Below are 22,246 nucleotides of genomic sequence, written 5' to 3' on the forward strand. Positions count from 1 at the left end.
GCTCAAATCCCCATAGCCTACTATTCCAGGACACTGTCTGGAGCAGAGAGGAAGTACGCCCTAATTGACAGGGAAGCCCTGGCAATCGTGGCCGGAATCAAGAAGTTCCACGATTATCTGTATGGCAGGGAGTTCACCGTCTACACAGACCACAAGCCCCTGCTAGGCCTATTCACCACGGACAAGCAGACCCCCCAAATACTGTCCCCCAGAATGCTCCGGTGGTCCATCTTCCTTGCAGCCTACAATTGCAAGCTGGTGCACAAGCCAGGGAAGGAGATGGGCCACGCAGACGGCCTAAGTAGGCTACCCATAGACACCACTGAGCCAGACCCAGCACCAGCAACACAAATCCTAGCCCTGCAGGGAACTATCAGAATGCCCAGTACATGTCAAGGACATTGCAACCAGCACAGCTGCTGACAACATCATGAGCAGGGTACTCTCATGGGTTTGCACGGGGTGGCAGGACAAGTCTCCGGGGCCTGTTTCCAGGCCTATTTCACCAGGCGACACAAGCTCTCCACGCACCGGGGTTGTCTCCTTTGGGGAAGCAGGGTCATCATTCCCACCGCAGTCAGGGGCAGGGTATTGGAATCCTTACACGAGGGACATCCGGGGGTGGTCAGGATGAAGGCACTGGCCAGAAGCTACCTCTGATGGCCAGGGCTGGACAAGGACATTGAGGAACGGGTCAAGGCCTGTTATACATGCCAGAGATCCAGGCCAGAGATGCCTCACACCCCAGTGCACAGGTGGGAAGCCACACACACACCCTGGTCCCGCATTCACATCGACTATGCGGGGCCGTTCCAGGGCCAACTGTTCTTAGTGGTAGTGGACAGCCACTCAAAGTGGTTGGAGGTAGTCCCTGTCCCCAACATGACCTCAGCAAGGACAATCCAGGTGCTCAGAGCCCTCTTTGCCACACACGGTCTCCCCGACGTAATTGTGTCAGATAACGGGCCTCAGTTTACTGCTACTGATTTCCAGGCGTTCTTGAAGGCGAATTGGATTAGGCACGCCACCTCCGCGCCCTTTCATCCATCGACTAACGGGCAAGCTGAACGGATGGTAAGGACGACCAAGGACGCACTCCGGCGCATCATCAGCGGCGACTGGCATCACAGACTGGCGAAATTTCTACTTGCCCAACACACTACACCATGCGTTGCTACCGGAAAGAGCCCAGCAGAACTTCGATGGGGACGGCGTCTCATCACCAAGCTGGACCGTTTACACCCGTACCGAGTAGCAGCAGAGACGGATAGGCCACCACCATCATCATCATCAACACACAGGGTTCTCAACGTGGGGGACCTGGTCTGGGCAAGGAACTACGGGGCAGGGCATCCATGGATTCTAGGGACAGTGGTTGAGAAAACTGGACCCCTCTCTTACATCGTGGGGGTGGAGGGGGACAGACACATAAGGCGACACATCGACCAGCTCAGAGGAAGGGTTCCTGAGTGCACCACACACGCCCAACAGGAGAGCCACAGCCCAGGGGAGGTCAGCCCAACCGGAAACAACTCAGAACCGGAACCAGAGGAGGAGGGCCTCCTGCAACCAGCTCTGCTCAACCCAGCACAGAGGCTTCACGAGCCGGCTGTCCAAGTCCAGGGCCAAACCACACCCAGACGGTCCACCAGGCCCCACAGAACACCTGCCTATTTAGCGGACTATGTGTGCAAGTGACCTTTCAGCAGTTGAATGGGTATTGGCACATTGTATATAGTTGTGTACGCATACAGTGGTAATGTAGTTCTTCTCTAAGGGGGGAGGGGTGTTATGTATCCAAGTCATCTGCATAGCAACAGCCACCAGGGGGCGTTGGCCTGGACGGTTTTGGCGGGAAACCTAGGGCCAACCCCATTGGCTGGTCGCCTACCTGGCTGGGTATTTAAGGAGGCCAGGTAGCCCTTGTTCTGGCAGTACGCTACCCCCCCCCAATAAAGAGCTGAACACGTACTCCGGCTGGCGTCTCTTCCTTACATCGGACCCACTACATTACAGTTGGCTATGAATCAAATCATAAATCTTTCCATTTCTGGGAGAAAGGAACCAAGAATGTATATTGTAGTTCAAGTGCTATTCTCCAAGAACAGTCAGGTTGGGATAGGTTAGAAAATGCTGTGTGCATTCCTCCACCAGATTTAACTGATTTCTTAGAAGATTCCAATAGAGAAGAGGAAAAATCTGCCATTAATATTAAACAAGAGTCATTGTTAGAGGAGGTTGGGGAGGAGGAGAGAAAGGTGATTGTACCCACTAGCCCGGTTCTGCCCAGAAGGTCTACTAGAGAGAGACGACCACTGGAACGTTATGAGGCAGGGTTGATCTGTCAGGTAGATGTGGAGCCTTCTACTTTTGAAGAGATAGAAATGTATCCTGAGAAGAAAAGGGAGAAATAGAATGTAGCTATAGGTAAAGAGCTTAAGTCTTTACAAGATCTAGGTGTTTACCAAGAAGTAAAGATTCCTCAAAATGAAAGTCTACTAGGATGTAAATGGGTTTTCAAAATAAAGGAAAGCTCTGAGGGAGCAGCTATTTACAAAGCACGATTAGTAGCACAGGGGTTTGCACAGAGGAATTGTGACTATGATGAAGTTTTTTTCACCAACGCTAAGAGCTTCTACTCTTAGAGCAGTGTTGGTGTGGGCAGCTAGTAAGGATTATACCGTAACTCATATTGATATCGAAACAGCTTATTTACATGCTGATTTAAGTCATGATATCTATGTAAGAATTCCACCTGGAGTAACTGTAAAGCAACAAGGTTATTGTTGGAAACTAAGAAAGAGTTTGTATGGGTTGAAACAGGCTGGATATGAGTGGAATAAGTGTTTGGTAAAAGAATTAAATACACTGGGATTTAAAGCAAGTATTGCAGATCCTTGTTTGTTTGTTAGAAAGCAAAATAATAATTTAACATTGTTGTTACTATTTAGAGATGATATTGCTATTATAGCAAAAGATAACAAGGAAATGGAAAGGATTGTTTCAGATTTGGAAGGCAAATTTAGAATTAGAAACCTAGGGGCTATTAGCCATTATCTAGGACTGGATATTGCCAGGACAAATAAGGGATTTAAACTAACTCAAGCAAAGAAAATCAATCGTTTGTTGAAATGTTACAATATGGAAAATTGTAAACCTGCCAAGACTCCTATGTCACAGGGTTTTGAGAGTTCAGCAGATAATAGCAAACTGTTTGATAAAAACATATACCAATCGTTAATTGGGAGTTTGATGTACCTGTGTAACTGGTCAAGACCTGATATAGCTTTTACTGTAAATCACCTGGCAAGATATTGCGAAAATCCAACAGTAAAATGCTGGCAAGGTGCTAAAAGAGTTTTACGGTATTTAAAGCACACCATACATTATTATTTGTATTTAGAGCCAACAAGGGAAATGGAACTGAAAGTGTTTGCAGATGCCAGCTTTGCATCTGATACTGTTACCAGAAAATCTACTTCAGGTCTGGTTATATTATTGGGAAACGCTTTGATAGGATGGAAATCAAACAGATGGAAACATGTTAGCTTGTCTACAACTGAATCTGAATTCTCCTGTCTATTGTTATTGTGCACTGAGCTACTGGTTTGGAAACGGGGTTGGAATGTAAGAAACCAATAACTGTGTTTGAAGACAATCAAGCAGCTATTAAGTTGGCAACAAGTGCTGCAGTAAAAACTAGATCTAAACACACAGATCTACGTTATCTCAATGTTAGTCAATGCATTAAAGATAATTTAATAAAATTGGAATATTGTGCTACAGAAGATAATATTGCTGACCAGTTTACTAAGGCACAGAGTGCTGTGAAACATAAAACTGTATGTAATGAATATAATTTAAGATTGTAAAAATGTAAAAGTGTATGTCACCCAAAAGGGGAGATTGTTAGGAATTAAAGTCCTAACCTGGTTTGGGTGAAATACATATAATATGGTTGTGTACCTTTAAGAAGAGAAATGGCCTAAGGGTGTGACTAATTCTATTCAGCATAAATGAATTTCAGATGTTAGACTTTTGCTCTGGCTCTCTCTAGTGTTTTTTTCTCTGACTGACTTGTTACTGTGTGTATTGATATTTGACTTTTAACTGGTAAGGATTTTTGACTTTGACTTTGTTTACTCCTGAACTGTTATTCAACGGTGATTCTTTGTTACTGACCTTGGATTGAAAACTGGACTATATGTAATTGTGGGGGTTTTGTGTGTGTGTTATATTGTCTGAGTAAAAATATTGTTATGATACAACTCAAGTTAGTTTGCCTTTTACTGTTTGCTTCTTAAAGGTCCCAGTACACTTTCCTTTGTGCATTGCAAGCCTTGTATAAGGCATTCTGCACATTCCAATTTTGTTTATTAACACTTAGTATACATCAGACATTTCCCATGCATGAAAGAACACAATGCCATTTTTTGCTGATAAGAAGGAACATTTATTAACTTGAAAACTTAATGAAACTGAGTTTCTTTGCTGCAAGCTGACAATGCTTAGAAACTGCCAGCATGATGACAATTTGTTATAATATGTGAGTACAGTATGTTAAAATACGCTGACACTGTTGTTACATAGACCAGAGTGTTTAAAAGTGATAATCTCTGTAATCAAGACTTAGTTAAATTCTATCATGGGTAGGTTTTATTGTGGAGTCCTTGGTGCTTTCTGAGTTTGGTTGTTTTGTTGCAAACTTTTCATTACCCAGCTAAGTAACACTGACAAGGCAAGCCACATGTATGTAAATAAAGAGCAAACCTCACTCCCTTCTAGCATGGATGATGTTACCTAGTTGAGTAATGAAATGTCTGCAAGAAAGCCACCAAGCTCAGAGAGCACCAAGGACCTCACAGTTCAACCCTGATTTACAAATACTCTTTTCTGTTGGTAAGTTTTATTTTCATTATGTGACAATGTTATACCTAAGACCCCACCAAGTCAGAAATACTTCTGTAACTGTACCATATTTCTATAATTTCTAGATACCAAATCATGAACTGGTTTGGGCCAAAATGAAAGGCTTTGGATTCTGGCCTGCGAAAGTCATGCAGAAAGAAGACAATCAAGTTGATGTTCGCTTTTTTGGCCATCACCACCAAAGGTATTTTCATATTTGTAGTGTCTCTTGTACACCAAGACAGCACAGTCCTGGGTGTGGTTAATAGTGTGGATTCAGCCCAGGCAGATGCAGGTTCAAATTCACTTGAACTTTGACCCAGTCATTCTTTCACAGCCCAATCAACCACACTGGATTGCTGTTGCAAAATGAAATTGGAGGTGGCAATGTTGTGGAGGTACAGCTGGAGGAAAAAGATCTAACAAATAAGCAACAGTACAATTCTCTTTCTAGGTGTGGTGGAATGTGGTCCAGAAGGGGTGCATTCCAGAGGACCAAAAGACAGTTTAGACAGTTTGGTTGGGAGGAAAAGAGTTCAGATGGCACCTCCCTAGAGATTTTCAGAGTACAGGTAGTCCTTGAATTACGACCACAATTGAGCCCAAAATTTCTATTGCTAAGCAAGACAGTTGCTAAGTGAGTTGTGCCCCATTTTATGACCTTTTTGCCACAGTTGTTACATGAGTCACTGCTGTTAAGTGAATTATGCAATTGTTAAATGAATCTGGCTTTCTCCATTGACTTCACTTATCGTAAGCCATCTGGGAAGGTTACAAATGGTGATCACATAATCCTAGGACAGTGCAACTGTCATAAATACAGGTGAAACTCAAAAAATTAGAATATCGTGCAAAAGTTCATTTATTTCAGTAATGCAACTTAAAAGGGGAAACTAATATATGAGATAGACTTATTACATGCAAAGCAAGTTAGTTTAAGCCGTGATTTGTCATAATTGTGATGATTATGGCGTACAGCTCATGAAAACCCCAAATCCACAATCTCAGAAAATTAGAATATTGTGAAAAAGTGCAATCAATAAAACAAGGAGTGTAGATAGAACAATATCGGACCTCTGAAAAGTATAAGCATGCATATGTACTCAGTACTTGGTTTGGGCCCCTTTTGCAGCAATTACTGCCTCAATGCGGCGTGGCATGGAAGCTATCAGCCTGTGGCACTGCTGAGGTGTTATGGAAAACCAGGATGCTTCAATAGCGGCCTTCAGCTCTTCTGCATTGTTCGGTCTCATGTCTCTCATCTTTCTCTTGGCAATGCCCTATAGATTCTCTATGGGGTTCAGGTCAAGCGAGTTTGCTGGCCAATCAAGCACAGTAATCCCACAGTCATTGAACCAGGTTTTGGTGCTTTTGGCAGTGTGGGCAGGTGCCAGGTCCTGCTGGAAAATGAAGTCAGCATGCCCATAAAGCTCGTCTGCGGAAGGAAGCATGAAGTGCTCCAAAATCTCCTGGTAGACAGCTGCGTTGACCCTGGACCTAATGAAGCACAGTGGACCAACACCAGCAGATGACATGGCTCCCCAAATCAACACACTGCACACTGGACTTCAAGCATCTTGCAGTGTGTGCCTCTCCATTCTTCCTCCAGACTCTGGGTCCTTGCTTTCCAAATGAGATGCAAAAGTTGCTCTCATCAGAAAAGAGGACTTTGGACCACTGAGCAACAGACCAGGTCTGTTTTTCTTTAGCCCAGGTAAGACGCTTCTGACGTTGTTTGTTGTTCAGGAGCAGCTTGACAAGAGGAATACGACATTTGAAACCCATGTCCAGGATCCGTCTGTGTGTGGTGGCTCTTGATGCACTGACTCCAGCCTCAGTCCACTCCTTGTGAAAGTCCCCAACACTTTTGAATGGCCTTTTCCTGACAATCCTCTCCAGGCTGCGGTCATCCCTGCTGCTTGTGCACCTTTTTCTTCCACACTTTTCCCTTCCACATAACTTTCTATTAATGTGCTTTGAACAGCACTTGGGGAACATCCAACTTCTTTTGCAATTACCTTTTGAGGCTTTCCCTCCTTATGGAGGGTGTCAGTGATGGTTTTCTGCACAACTGTCAGATCAGCAGTCTTCCCCATGATTGTGATTCCTACTGAACCAGACTGAGAGACCATTTAAAGGCTCAGGAACCCTTTGCAGGTGTTGTGGCTTAATTAGCTGATTAGAGTGGGACACTTTGAGCCTAGAATATTGCACCTTTTCACAATATTCTAATTTTCTGAGATTGTGGATTTGGGGTTTTCATGAGCTGTACGCCATAATCATCACAATTATGAGAAATCACGGCTTGAACTATCTTGCTTTGCATGTAATGAGTCTATCTCATATATTAGCTTCCCCTTTTATGTTGCATTACTGAAATAAATGAACTTTTGCACGATATTCTAATTTTTCGAGTTTCACCTGTAGATATAGAGATAGAGATAGAGATACTGTAGGTATAGGTATATGTATATAGATAGATAGATAGATAGATAGACAGACAGACATAGACATAGACACAGACACAGACACACACAGTGCATTCAGAAAGTATTCAGACTCTCAGACTGTGAGGAAAAAGATTCTCTGGTCTGATAAAACCAAGATTGAACTGTTTGGCCTCAATTCTAAACATTATGTATGGAGGAAACCAAGCAACGCTCATCACCTACCCAATATCATCCCAACAGTGATGCATGGTGGTGGCAGCATCATGTTGTGGGGTTGTTTTTCAGCAGCAGGACTGGGAGACTGGCCAGAGTTGAGGGAAAGCTGAATGGAGCAAAGTACAGGGATATCCTCAATGAAAACCTGTTCCACAGCGCTCAGGAGCTCAGACTGGGCAAAAGGTTCTCTTTCCAACATGACAATGATCCTAAGCACACAGCCAAGGCAACACAAGAGTAGCTTAGGGACAACTCTGTGAATGTCCTAGAATGGCCCAGCCAGAGCTCTGACTTGAACCCAATTGTACATTTCTGGAGGGACCTGAAAATGGCTGTCTACTGACGGTCGCCATCCAACCTGACTGAGCTTGAGAGGATTTGCAAGGAAGAATGGCAGAAAATCCCCCAATCCAGGTGTGCAAAGCTCGTCCTATTATACCCAAAAAGACTCGAGGCTGTAATTGCTGCCAGTACTGAGTGAAGGGTCTGAATATTTATGCCAATGTCATATTTCAGTTTTTTCTTTTTAATAAATTTACAGACCTTTCTAAACTTCTGTTTTCATTTTGTCATTATGGGGTACTGACTGTACATTAATGAGAAAAATAATGAATTTCAATAACTGGAAAATCAGGCTGCAGCATAACAAAATTGACAAAAGTGAAGGGTGACTGACTACTTCCTGAATGTACTGTTTATGTCTCTCTCTGTGTGTATATAGTAAGCCCATCTTACCTTGGAGTAACTCTGGGCAATTTAGTTGCTTTAGTTTGACAAGATTTCTGTTTATGGGTAAAGAACAATAAAGGAACGTTCTTGGAAGTAACTCTATGTGTCTTTCTTGGGTTTGTTTTTGGGGGCGGGGGGAAGCTCACACTAGGACCCAGTAGATTTCTGATCCTCTCTCAGCCAGAGAAGCCAACTGTGTGAATTGGTCCCAGTCACATTTGGTCAGCACTGTCCAGCTCACCTCATAAGGTGATTTTGGTGGGAAAAACAGGAGCAGGGAGCATTATGTATGTCTTCTTGAACTGAACAAAATAAAGTGGTATATAAATCCAATAAATAACTTCATATTTCTGACGTGAGCTTAGACAATCTGAATCTTAAACAGAACCTGCCTAAAGAGTTTGCTTTTTAAAATTGCCATAGGAATAGTCTTTAATATAATTCAGATTAAATTTTTCTGTACTGCACTCTAAATAACTGTGATGTCATTCAGGAGCACATAGATATTATAAAGTTAAACATATTGAGAAGCTGGAATTGCACGCTAAAATAATTATTGCAAGATGATGGACTAAGAGAGAATTTATTTATTTATTTTGAAATATATTTCCTGCCCATCTTGTGTCAAATGACTCTGTGTGGCTTAGAGCATAAAACATTTAAAAAAACTTTAAATCAGATCATCATTGGCATCCTTCGGTCTCGAGAGACTATGGTATCATGCTCTGGAAAGAGGTCCTAAAGCAGCATCTGGTGTGGCTAAAAAAGCCAATTTGAGAGTGGTAGTCCCTTCCACATTGAGGGCAGATACAATCTGTCCCCTGTCCAGCCCCCAGATTTCGCTGGTTCCAGTACTGCCTCTTTGCCTCAGCCTGCCGCACAAGTGTCTCTTCGAATTGGAGAAGGCCATGCTGCGTCTTTAGCCTCCAAGCTGAGTGATCAGAGGTCAAGGTTTCCCAGCTGTTAATGTCCATTCCCAAGGCCTTTAGATCCCTCTTGCAGATATCCTTATATCGCAACTCTGGTCTCCCTCTGGGGTGCTTTCCCTGCACTAGTTCTCCATACAGGAGATCTTTCGGAATCTGACCATCAGCCATTCTCACGACATGCCCAAGCCAGCATAGACGTCACTGTTTCAATAGTGTATACATGCTATAAATTCCAGCACATTCCAGTACTGCGCTATTTGGAACTTTGTCATGCCAGGTGATGCCAAGAATACATCGGAGACAGCGCATATGAAAGGTGTTTAACTTTCTCTCCTGCCGTATGTAAAGGGTGCAAGACTCACTGCAGTACAAGAGTGTGCTCAGGACGCAGGCTCTATAGACCTGGATTTTTGTATGTTCTGTCAGCTTCTTATTAAGCCATACTCTCTTTGTAAATCTGGAAAATGTGGCCGCTTTACCAATACGTTTATTCAGCTCAGTATCTAAAGAGAGTGTGTCGGAGATGGTTGAGCCGATGTACACAAAGTCATGGACGACCTCCAGTTCTTGTGCAGAGATTGTAATACAGGGAGGTGAAGCCACGTCCTGACCCATGACTTGTGTTTTTTTCAGGCTGATTGTTAGTCCAAAGTCTTGGCAGGCCTTGCTAAAATAGTCCATAAGTTGTTGAAGGTCTTCGGCAGAGTGAGCAGTAACGGCAGCATCATCAGCGAAGAGGAAATCCCGTAGGCATTTCAGCTGGACTTTAGACTTTGCTCTTAATCTAGAGTGATGAAAGAGTTTTCCGTCTGATCTAGTCCGGAGATAAATACCCTCTGTTGCAGTTCCGAAAGCGTGTTTCAGCATGACAGCAAAAAAGATCCCAAATAAAGTTGGCATGAGGATGCAGCCCTACTTCACTCCACTTTGAATGTCAAAGGAATCTGATGTTAAGCCATCAAAAACTACAGTGCCCTTCATTTCCTCGTGAAAGGACCCGATGATGTTGAGGAGCTGAGGTGGACATCCAATCTTGGGGAGAATTTTATAAAGGCCGTCCCTACTAACCAAGTCAAAAGCCTTCGTAAGATCTATGAAGGCTATGAAAAGTGGCTGTCTTTGTTCCCTGTATTTCTCCTGCAACTGTCTAAGGGAAAATACCATGTCAGTAGTGGACCTGTTGGCTCGGAATCCACACTGTGATTCTGGGTAGACTCTCTCTGCAAGCACCTGGAGCCTCTTCAGTACGACACGGGCAAGCAGCTTCCCTACAACACTGAGAAGAGAAATAAATAATAATAATAATAATAATAATAATAATAATAATAATAATAATAATAATAATAATAATAATAATAATAATAATAATAATAAAGTTGGAAGGGACCTTGGAGGTCATCTAGTCCAACCCCCTGCTCAGGCAGGAAACCTTATACCATTTCAGGCAAATGGCTGTCCAGTCTCTTCTTAAAAACCTCCAGTGTTGGAGCATTCACCATTTCTGGAGGCAGGTTGTTCCACTGGTTAATTGTTCTAACTGTCGGGAAGTTTCTCCTTAGTTCTAGGTTGCTTCTCTCCTTGACTAGTTTCCATCCGTTGCTTCTTGTCCTGCTTTCAGGTGCTTTAGAGAATAGCTTGACTCCCTCTTCTTTGTGGTAGCCCCTGAGATATTGGAACACTGCTATCATGTCACCCCTCACCCTTCTCTTTATTAAACTACACATACCCAATTCCAGCAACCGTTCCCTATATGTTTTAGCCTCCAGCCCCCTAATCATCTTTGTTGCTCTTCTCTGTACCCTTTCTAGAGTCTCAACATCTTTTTTACATCGTGGTGACCAAAACTGGATGCAGTATTCCAGGTGTGGCCTTACCAAAGCATTGTAAAGTGGTATTAGTACTTCACTTGATCTTGATTCTATCCCTCTGTTAATGCAGCCTAGCACTGTGTTGGCTTTTTTGGCAGCTGCAGCACACTGCTCGCTCATATTGAAGTGATTGTCTACTAAGACTCCGAGATCCCTCTCACAGTTACTACTATTGAGCAAGGTACCACCTATACTATACCTATGCATTTGATTTTTCCTGCCTAAATGTAGAACCTTACTTTTTTCACCATTGAATTTCATTTTGTTAGATAGTGCCCAGTGTTCGAGTCTGTCCAGATCCTTCTGTATCTTAAGCCTATGTTCTGGAGTATTGGCTATTCCTGCCAGCTTGGTGTCGTCTGCAAATTGCCGCAGTAGTTGTTACTGTTCTGTTCCAGCCTACTACCGGCCCTGCAGAAATGTCAGGGACAACCCCTTTTCAATAGTCAATAGGCTGAAAGTAAGCCAACCAAATTTATTTACACAAATGAAACGAAACAGATCCAAAACAGAGCAAAACAAATACTAACCACGACTAAATCAGAAGCTGTTCAAACGGTTGCCTTCAGCAACCAGCACCTCCCACACATTCCCCTTTTAAACACAGTTTCAAGGCGTGGCTTCTCTTTGCCTCCTCCCGAGGTGCCTCATTGCCCTCCTTTGTTCACTCCTGCTTGTCTGCCTCCTGCTTCAAGTGTCCTTGAACAAAGCCAGCTGTGAATCATCTTCGTCCAAGCTTTCAGGCTCACACAGCTGGGTCTGAGGAGGAACAAGACGGGAGGGGCCTGGCTGAGAGCTTTGCGATGCCTCAGAAGTTTCCTCTGCAGGCTCTCCAATCCCCTCCTCCTCCTCCTCCTCAGAATTGTCCGATTCAGCTGCTGTACCCACAGGTTGACACTGAATCACAACACTATCCTGCATCGCAGGGCCCTTCCCCCGGGTCTGCCGATCTGGATGCGGTCGGGATGGGAATTGTCCATGAAAAGCAGACACCAAAGCAGCAGCATGAATGGTGGTCGCGTCCTCCCAGGTGATCTCCTCTGGTCCGTAGCCGTTCCATTCAATCAGATACTGGAAATGACCTTTCAGCCAACGGGAGTCCCTGATGCTGGCGACCTCGTACTCGGGAGCGCTGTCTCCATCACGATGTCCTGATGGGGGAGGTTCTGCTCAGCGGAGTGGACAGGCTGGTTGCTCGGGCACCAACAGAGACCAATGAAAGACTGGATGCATGTGCAGGGAATGTGGCAGAGTTAAGCGATAGGTGACCGGATTGATGACAGCCTCAATTGGGAACGGTCCTAAATATCAGTGATCTAACTTTCTAACCAGCTGTGTTGACGGTAGGTTCCTGGTGGACAACCAGACCCGATCTCCCACCGATAGTGGAGGTGTATTCCGCCTTGACCGATCAGCAAACCTTTTGTAATCGGCCTTGGCCTTCTCTAACTGACGTCGCACCAATCGATGGATCGCCTGTAACTCTGCCATGTAGTCGTTCACTGCTGGCTCCGGTGAGTCCACTGGAGATAGGGGGAAAAACCAGGGGTGATATCCCACATTGGCCAAGAACGGTGTCATCTGTGTGGAGGTGTGCTGCGAATTATTGAATGCAAACTCAGCTATGGCCAGATAGTCCACCCAATTGTTTTGCTGCAGATTGACGTAGCAGTGCAGATATTGTTCCAGAATACCGATGACCTTCTCAGTTCCCCCGTCAGTTTGAGGATGATGTGCGGACGAGAGGCAAATCTTGATATCTAACGCATGCATCAACTCCTGCCAGAAACAGGCTGTAAACTGGGCCCCTCTATCAGAGATGACTCTATCAGGGACGCCGTGCAGCTGAAACAGCTGCTGAATGAACATACGACTAGTGGCACGGGCTGACGGTAAACCACGACAGGGGATGAAATGCGCCATCTTGGTCAGCATGTCCACCACCACAAACACTGTCGTAAAACCAGAAGACAGGGGTAAATCCGTCAGAAAGTCCATGGACACAGCCCCCCAGGGTCTTTTGGGTGTCGGCAAGGGCTGCAGTAATCCAGGCGGGGCCTCTGTCGCTGACTTGGCCTGCCTACATGGGATACAGGAAGTGACATAGGTCTGGACATCATGTCAGACTCAGGGCCACCAGAAGGTACGGAAGACCAGATTCAGGGTCTTGAACAGGCCAAAATGCCCCGCTGCCGGGTTATCATGACACTGGCTGAGGATGAGTCCCCTGAGTGGCCCTCCCGGAACATAGAGCCGGTCACGATAATACAAGAGTCCATCCGTGACTGTCCAAGGAGAATCTGGCCCCACCTCCTCCTTCCGCTGAGCCACCCACACATCCTGCTGCTGTGCCTCCCAGATCCGTGCCCGTATATCAACCGGCTCCCGCACCGCAGCAAAAGACTTGATGGGGATCACTGTCCTGGGCAGAAGCTTTTCTTCCACTCGGGAGTATTCGAGCTTCCTGGACAGAGCATCCGCTCTTTGATTGTGCCTGCTGGGTATGTACTTAACTCGGAAATTGAACCTCGCAAAGAAAAGAGACCACCGGATCTGACGTTGGTTCAATTTCTGAGTGGTCTGCAGGCTTTCCAAATTCTTATGGTCCGTCCGGACCTTGATTTGATGCCGCGCTCCCTCCAGATGATGCCTCCAGGCCTCGAACGCCACTTTGATGGCCAGCAGCTCCTTCTCCCAGATTGTATAATTGCACTTCGAAGGGTTCAGTTTTCGTGAATGGTATGCGCAAGGGAAGAGGGTACCACTGGGCGTCGTTGCCTGGAGTAACACCACCCCAATGGCAATGTCGGAGGCGTCCGCCTCCACAACAAACGGCCGTTGCGGGTCAGGATGCTTCAAGATGGGCTCCTTCATGAAGGCTTCCTTCAAAGCCTGGAAAGCCCGTTGTTCTGGAGCGTTCCACTGAAACCGAGTCTTCTTCTGCAGGATCCGAGTGAGGGGGGCTGTCAAGGTAGCAAACCCAGGGATGAAAGCTCGATAATAGTTGGCAAACCCAAGAAGTCGCTGAACATCCTTCACATGATGTGGGGGTTGCCAACTCTGCAAAGACTCAACCATACTCGGCTCCATGGCGATGCCCTCAGGAGAAATGCGGTGACCCAGGAAATCGATTGTCACCTGGTAGAACTGGCACTTCTCCAATTTGGCAAACAGCCGATGTTCTCGGAGTCGCTGCAGGACCTGACGGAGATGCTGATGGTGCACCTCTCGCGATGGGGAGTAGATCAGGATGTCGTCCAAGTAGATCACAACAAACTGATCTAACAAATCCCGGAAAATATTGTTCATGAAATGCTGAAACACGGCGGGGGCGTTGGTCAGGCCAAACGGCATCACTGTGTACTCAAAGTGTCCGTAGCGAGTACAAAACGCCATCTTCCACTCATCACCCGGCCGAACCCTGACAAGGTTGTAAGCTCCACGCAGGTCCAGTTTCGTGAAGATCTTAGCCTCCCGGAGTCGGTCCAAGAGTTCGGGGATGAGGGGCAGCGGGTAACGATTGCGCACCATGATGGCATTGAGTTTCCTATAATCGCAGCAAAGCCACAATTCGCAGGACTTCTTTTTAACAAAGAGCACGGGTGCAGACACTGGCGAGGACGAGGGCCGGATGAAACCACGAGTCAAATTCTTGGTGGGTGTTGTCCACGCACTGCAAGCTTGGGAAGGTGACCAGGTTCTGTGACCAATAGATCTGTGGGTCATGCACCCGGAGCCACGCCAATCCCAAGACCACGGGGAAATGGAGATCTGAGGTGATATAGAACTGGATGGCCTCCACATGGGAACTGATGGCCATACATAATGGTTGTGTGGTGGCCTTAATTGGCCCAGACAGGAGCACTCAACCATCGATAGTCTCCACTAACATGGGCGGTTCCACCGGGCACTGGGGAACAGCCCATTTGGCCACAAATGCTGAGTCCATAAAATTTGTGGTGGCCCCAGAGTCAATTAAGGCATGGACTGGAATCCCCTTTGGCTTGCCAGGGAGGATCAGACGTGCCTCCAATATCAGATGCCGTGGAGGTCCACAGGCAGCATCGGAAAGACATCGCTCAGTGTTGTGGGACGCCCGACCTAACACACCTTTTAGATCGGGCTCGGGGCATTTCCCGACAGAAGAGTAGGGGACTTTCTCGGGGCAGACTCGGTCACTGAGGCCCGTTGTCGCTTCTTTAGGCAAAAAGCAGCCAAATGCCCAGGGTCCCCACAGTAAAAACACAACCCCCCCTATCGTCGTCTGTTCATTTCAGTCACCGATAGACGAGACCTGGCGGCACCCAGCTCCATTGGCTCCTCCCTTTGAACTGGGGTCTCACACACAACAGGGGCTGCAAGGGTCTTTGGGGTGGCACGTTGACTCCTTTGCTGCTGCAACCAAGCGTCGATCCGCAGGCAGAGATGGATCAGCCCATTGAGGTCTGAGGGAATATCCACACGGGCCACCTCATTCAACATCTCCGACAATCCATCCTGGAAGGCATCCACAAGCGCAGCCTCATTCCAGGTGGAATCCTGGCTAAGCAGCCAAAAATCACTGATATAGCCCTTGCCTCAGAGCTTTCAAGCGTCGGGTAGCGGTCTGCGTCTTTATAGGGTCCTCATACATCAGACGCATATGATCACAAAACCCCACAAAGTTGTCCAACAGAGTGAGTAGGGTGAGCCCGCAGAGGTGTGCCCCAATGAGCTGCATCACCAGAGAGAAGGCTTAACACAAACCCCACCTTATCCTGGTCAGTGGGGAAATCAGCTGCTCTCACGCTGATAAAGAGCTGGCATTGTCCCAGGAAAGCAGGAAACAGCTCTGGATTGCCATTAAATTTATCCGGCATCACAACTTGGCATTTTCTCCTGGGTGGTGGTGATGGTGGGGGTGCAGCATGGACCTGAGCTTGCAATTGAGCCACCTGAGCTGCCAACAAAGCGAGTTGCTGGGTGAGCTGAGCATTCTCAGCACGTAGCTGCTCCATAATAATAATAAGGGGTGGGAGGCTGAAGGCAAACTGTTCTGTTCCAGCCTACTACCGGCCCTGCAGAAATGTCAGGGACAACCCCTTTTCAATAGTCAATAGGCTGAAAGTAAGCCAACCAAATTTATTTACACAAATGAAATGAAACAGATCCAAAACAGAGCAAAACAAATACTAACCACGACTAAATCAGAAGCTGTTCAAACGGTTGCCTTCAGCAACCAGCACCTCCCACACATTCCCCTTTTAAACACAGTTTCAAGGCGTGGCTTCTCTTTGCCTCCTCCCGAGGTGCCTCATTGCCCTCCTTTGTTCACTCCTGCTTGTCTGCCTCCTGCTTCGAGCATCCTTGAACAAAGCCAGCTGTGAATCATCTTCGTCCAAGCTTTCAGGCTCACACAGCTGGGTCTGAGGAGGAACAAGACAGGAGAGGCCTGGCTGAGAGCTCTGCGATGCCTCAGAAGTTTCTTCTGCAGGCTCTCCAATCCCCTCCTCCTCCTCAGAATTGTCCGATTCAGCTGCCGTACCCACAGGGTGACACTGAATCACAACAGTTACAGTCACCCCTGTCGCCTTTGTTCTAATAAAGTGTGATGATATTTGCATCCTTCATGTCCTGTGGTACTCCACCTTCCCTCCAACAAAGACAGAAGATTTCATGCAGTTCGGTGGGGATGTTCTCTTTGCAGCACTTCAGAATTTCAGCAGGGATGTTATCTTTCCTGGGTGCCTTGCCGGAGGCAAGGGAATCCAGGGCTGCGGTTAGTTCTTCTAAAGTTGGTTCAGTGTCAAGCTCCTCCAAGACAGGCAGGCACTCATTATTATTCAATGCTTCTTCAGTTACCCCATTTTCTCTGGAATATAACTCAGAGTAATGCTACCCCCAGCGTGCCATCTGGTGTGCTCGGTCCTGGATAACCTCGCCTGTAGCAGACTTCAGAGGGGCAAATTTCTTCTGTGTTGGACCTAAGGCTTGCTTGATGCCATCATCACAGGCCCTGCCTGTGTCAGCTGCTATCTGGATCCAAGAGCAAAGCTGCAGCCAATAGTCATTAGCACATCTCCTGGCGGTCTGTTTGACTTTGCTACGAGCAGCTCGCAGAACCTGTAGGTTGTGCTCACTGGAAAAGGCTTTATATGCAATTAGAGTTCTCCTTTTTTTCCTTGATAGCTGTCATCAGCTCCTCCGAATGGGCTTCAAACCAATCTGCTGTCTTTCTGATCTCTTTACCAAATACTGACAAGGCGGTGTTATAAACAGCATTCTTGAAATATTCCCATTGTTCAGATGTGTTTGCTTCAGCTGGGCCTGGGAGAGTTTCCTTGAGTGCTTGTGCAAATTCCTCCACTTTGCCCTGATTGCGGGTCTTGCTGATGTCAATTTGTGGTCTTCCTTCCCTCTTCGAGTGATGCAATCTCTTTGTTTTCAGTTTTATTTTGCTGCACACCAAGGAGTGGTCTGTATCGCAATCAGCGCCCTGGTAGCTGCGTGTGATTGTAATACTGGGAAGGTTGGAGCACCTGGTAAGAATCAAGTTGAGCTGGTGCCAATGCTTCGATCTTGGATGTCTCCAAGAGACTCTGTGTTGAGGCTTTGTTTTAAAGAATGTATTGCTAACACAAAAACTGGAGTAGTAGCAAAACTCCAGCAGGTGTTGGCCATTTTCATTCATCTTCCTGATGCCGAACTCACCTAAACAAGTGGGCCAAGAACTGTAATCAGCTGCAACTCTGGGATTAAAATCACCAAGGATAAACAGTGGTTCTTTCTCAGGGATTTTCTTGATACTAGCAGCCAGATCGTCGTAGAATTTGTCTTTGGATTCTACTGAAGATGATAATGTCAGTGCATATGCACTAATAAGAGTAACCAGCCCTGTTGATGAGTGGAGCTGCAGGAACAGAATTCTTTCACTTCCTGCCGCAGGTGGAGTAATGAATCCTAGTAGGGTGTTTCTGACCGCAAAGCCAACCCCATATTCCCTAGTTTCATTCAATGGTTTTCCCTGCCAAAAAACCGAAACGTTTCTCTCCTTAACAAATCCTGAGTCTGACAGCCTTGTCTCTTGAAGGGCAACAATCTCCATCTGCAGTCTGCTCAGCTCCATGTCGATGGCAGCTGTCTTATGTACGTCATCTATTTCTTGCAAATTTTCAGAAAGGCCGAGGGTCATTGTCTGAACATTCCAAGTGCCCAACTTTAGGGCTAAAATTTTCTTATGTTTGTTGCATGGTGCAGAGTTATCTATCTGCTTGTCGGCTTTGACCTACCCTGTGAAGTTAACAGACCGTGGCAGGGCAGCACCTTACTGGCTGGTGGCTGCCCAGCTTAAGGCAGGTGGTAGCTGCCCAGTGAGGTACAATGACCTCTCCCACCGTTGAAAGTGGCCCCTGGCGTCACGCTCTATGCCAATCAAGCAAAGACTTATAACCGGCAACTGTCACTTCCCGTGTTGTTTCAATGCTGTATGCAAAGCTGGAGTGTCCTCTCCAGAGCACGAGGCCTGGGTAGATTAATATGGAGGATAGACTGTTACCCAAGCAGCAGATCCCCCCTCTCCACATCGCTGAAATAGTCCAGTGGAATGGCGAGGCTGATATGATTAGTTCCAGCTGCGTTGCAGGAGTTAACAGAACGTGATTGTACACAGTCGCGAACTGCTTCCGGGACTCTTGCTCTGGATTTTACCTTGAGGTTGACTCCTGAAGCCTTTTCCAGTAGTAGATATAACCACAAGGCAGTGGAGTTTGAAATCAGACTTTCCCTTCTCCTAGAAGATGGTTCTGCCATTTTATCCGCCGTTGGGGCATAGAGCCCTCTTCCGCCTTCAAAAACCATTGACCATCTTCTCCTGTAACCCTGGAAAGGGGCCCTTACAAGGTGCTACCAGCCAGGCCAGCTGGACCAAGGTTTTTTAGGGAGGTATTACTCCTCCAGTGGATCACGTTTTGTCAGAACTCTCTGCTATGACCTGTCCATCTTGGGTGGCCCTGCACGGCATAGCTCATAACTTCATTGAATTATGCAAGCCCCTTCGCCACGACAAGGCAGTAATCCATGAAGGGGTAAATCAGATATAAAATGACAAAGTAGATAAATTAAAATCAGTAATACAAGATGGCAAAGGAGGGAGCTGGTTACACGGGGGAGGGGGAGGTGGCTTTATCGTTTAGTTAAGACAACCACCTTCAGTGTGAAGCTCCCCCATTGTGCCTCCAAACCATCTGGCAGAGGTCTTAAGGCTCTTATGAAAAGTCAGGAGGGTGGGATCAAATGTCACCACAAGGGCTAAAATGTTCCAAAGGGCAGGAGCCCTTAAATGAAAATTGAAATAGAATTAAAGTTAAAATTGGGAATGTATAAAGAGTATTTGGGGGGGGGGTATTTAAAAAACTCAATATGGGAGCTGTGACCACTGAAACCTAATGGAGGAGACTCTTTTCATCATTTAGGTAAGTACACATGGAGTTGAATGGATGCTTGGCATAGAAAAGGATGATTTGAAAATTGAATTAGCAGCCACCTTCAAAGGATGTGTAACATGTGCTTAAGTGCATCTTTTCATTTTCATTCTGGAGGGCTTGGATTCCTTCAGAAAATATTCAGGATATCACCGTTAATATACACCAGCTGCATGTAAAGCGTAGCATAGGCTGGAAAAAAGCATGCGATGAGCTAGAGCTGCATCAACGTTTCCTTCGGGATGGTAGATTCTGGAAATCCAAAAGTGAGGATAAAGGAGAAGAGGAAGCAGAATCAAGCATTTCTTCTACCAGTAATGAGCAAGTGAGTAGATGGGTTAAGGGGTGTCAAACTCAATTTCATTGAGGGCTGCATCAGCATTGTGGCTGCCCTCAGGGGGCCAGGTGAGTGTGGCCAGGGTGGGCACGGCCTACTGGGTGGGCGTGGCCAGCTCTACATCATTCGCGTTAAGGGTACCTATGGGGGCCTGGGCAGGAGTGGGACAGATCTGAGGGTCTCTGGCAGAAGGAGATGGGACCAGGGCAAGTGCCAAGGCATGGTCCACTGGAGGAACCTCACTGTTCCTCTCAGGCCATGAGGAGGGGGGCCTGGATGGTGACATGGAGGTAAAATGTCCAGCCCAGCCCTCAAACATTCGTGGCACTAAGCCCAGCCCCACTTCTCCAAGGGGGCGCCCAGCTGCACTTACCTCCTGCTCCTCAAGGCTGCTGCTGCTGTGCTTGCTCTCCTTAGCCAGGTTGCTGATGATGGGTATGAGGGCAAAGTCAAGAGGGAGGCCCACTCCCTCTCCATGTGAGGAGACCTGGGTTTGTATCCAAAGCTTCCTTAGCAATAGCATGGGAGACCCCGCAGGATAGGCTAGGAGGAGGGGGCAAGGGGATGGTGAAAGGGCAGCAGGGAAGAACTAAGGCAGGACTTCCCTCAGACCCTCCCTCTCCTTCCTTCCTTCCTTCCTAAAAGTGGTGGGAAAATATTTGAGATGAGGGAGGGAGAAAAACAGGCAAGAAACACAGCTGGGGAAGTGTCATCCTTCGTGAGGAATGAAGAAATGCACCATGGTCTGGAAGTGGCTAGCACATGGCCCTCGCCTACTTCACATATCCAGCTTGGTGGGCTCTGGGGGAGGGGATGCCATGAGCAGCATGAGAGTCGATGTTACCTGTGCAATGCTGCCCAGCCCCTGGCCTGCCCGGTTTTGGTAGGCAGCGGGGTGCTCTCCTCACAGTGCTGAGAGGCTGAGCCAGGTGCCATGAATCTGAAGAGAAGCGCAATGCTGCCCAGCCCCTAGCCTGCCCGAAGTAGGCAGGGCCATGTGCTGGCCACTTCCAGGCCATGGTGCATTTCTTCATTCCTCACAAAGGGTGATACCTACCCAGTGTGTACCCAATGGGTGGGGCCAACACGGCAGGGGCTGGTCCCTCGCTGTTTCCAGACGGCCTTGTGGAGCCAAGACTTAATGCGTTTCAGCATAGATGGCCACCACGAAATTTTACATTGGCTCCTGGCCTGCCTGGGCCAGGGTCAAGGCAGTGGGGGGCCGTTCCCTCACTGTTTCCTGGATGGGTTCGCGGGCCACATGAAACCACTTCTCGGGCTGGATCTGGCCCCTGGGCCTTGTGTTTGACATGTCTGGGTTAAGTCATCCCAGCTAATAAAGACCAGTTGAAGTTGATAGGTAAAGCAGTTTCTTTAATCTGATTTCTTCTTATCAAAGATCTGAATACCCATATTTCAGTCATCTAGCAAACACTGCACCAGATTCTGGTCCTCTGAACCTCCATCCTTTTTATTGTAAGGGTTTAGGCCAGGGGTCTTCAAACTTGGCCCTTTTATGAATTGTGGACTTCAACTCCCAGAATTCCTCAGCCAGGCACACTGGCTGAGGAATTCTGGGAGTTGAAGTCCACAAGTCATAAAAGGACCAAGTTTGAAGACCCCTGATCTATTATAAACCACTGCAGTCATTGTCTCTGATCCATCCAGGATCAAATATCCTTGATTGATTCTTAATAAAACCTTTCCTTAAAATTATAACTGGGATCTTTCCAAACAATTGCATCTCATTCTCCACAGTCATACTGTACAGAGTAGCATTTCTGAAGCAGAGGACAAGCTATCATCCCACTTCTTCAGTCCATAACTTTGTTCAAGGTTTGTTCATATGAACTGATCCATAGATTTCAGGGCAGTAATAGTAATGGGTCTGTATATTCTGTCCATACACTACTTTTAATCACTGTATCTGATCTAAAGATTTGCAGCAATAACAATTCCACCCTGTTTTTTAGAATTGGCAGTTGTTTGTACCTGAAGTTTGTATAACTGTTTAAAATCTAATATATGTTATGGAAACCACTTTTCTCTTTCATTGTTTGGTTTTTTTAAATGCATAGTTTGTAGACTGATTCACATTGGGTTCAAATCCCAAAACAGTTTTGGAGTTTAGATTTCGTTTGCATTCTTGTTTTAGATGACTGAAACTAATACCTACTTTGCTGGGTTTGTTTCTCTGCCTGCTTTGTTCCAACTTCATTATAGAAACAAGTTAGAGCGTGCCTCTGTTCTGCTTTCTCAGATAAAAAATTCCAAGCTATCTTGGTAATGGACTTTTTCATGTAATCTAAAACATATGAGCATAGCAATTTAAGGGGTGAGGCACCTTGAT

General features: G+C 46.5%; 1 protein-coding gene across 7 annotated transcripts in view; it reads left to right on the forward strand.

The window, feature by feature from the left end:
* LOC310648236 (zinc finger MYND domain-containing protein 11-like) overlaps positions 1-22,246 on the forward strand; it is a gene marked incomplete at its 5' end in the record, with an annotated part of 204,714 nt that overhangs the window by 157,864 nt on the left and 24,604 nt on the right. For all 7 annotated transcript variants that reach the window (XM_083375978.1, XM_083375979.1, XM_083375981.1 and 4 more), the window contains 2 exons: positions 4,995-5,113; positions 19,677-19,884. In XM_083375978.1, the coding sequence (XP_083232104.1) occupies positions 4,995-5,113; positions 19,677-19,884 (327 nt within the window). The remainder of the gene's footprint in view (positions 1-4,994; positions 5,114-19,676; positions 19,885-22,246) is intronic.

Source organism: Vipera ursinii (assembly GCF_947247035.1).
Source record: "Vipera ursinii genome assembly, chromosome: W".
Lineage (NCBI taxonomy): Eukaryota > Metazoa > Chordata > Lepidosauria > Squamata > Viperidae > Vipera > Vipera ursinii.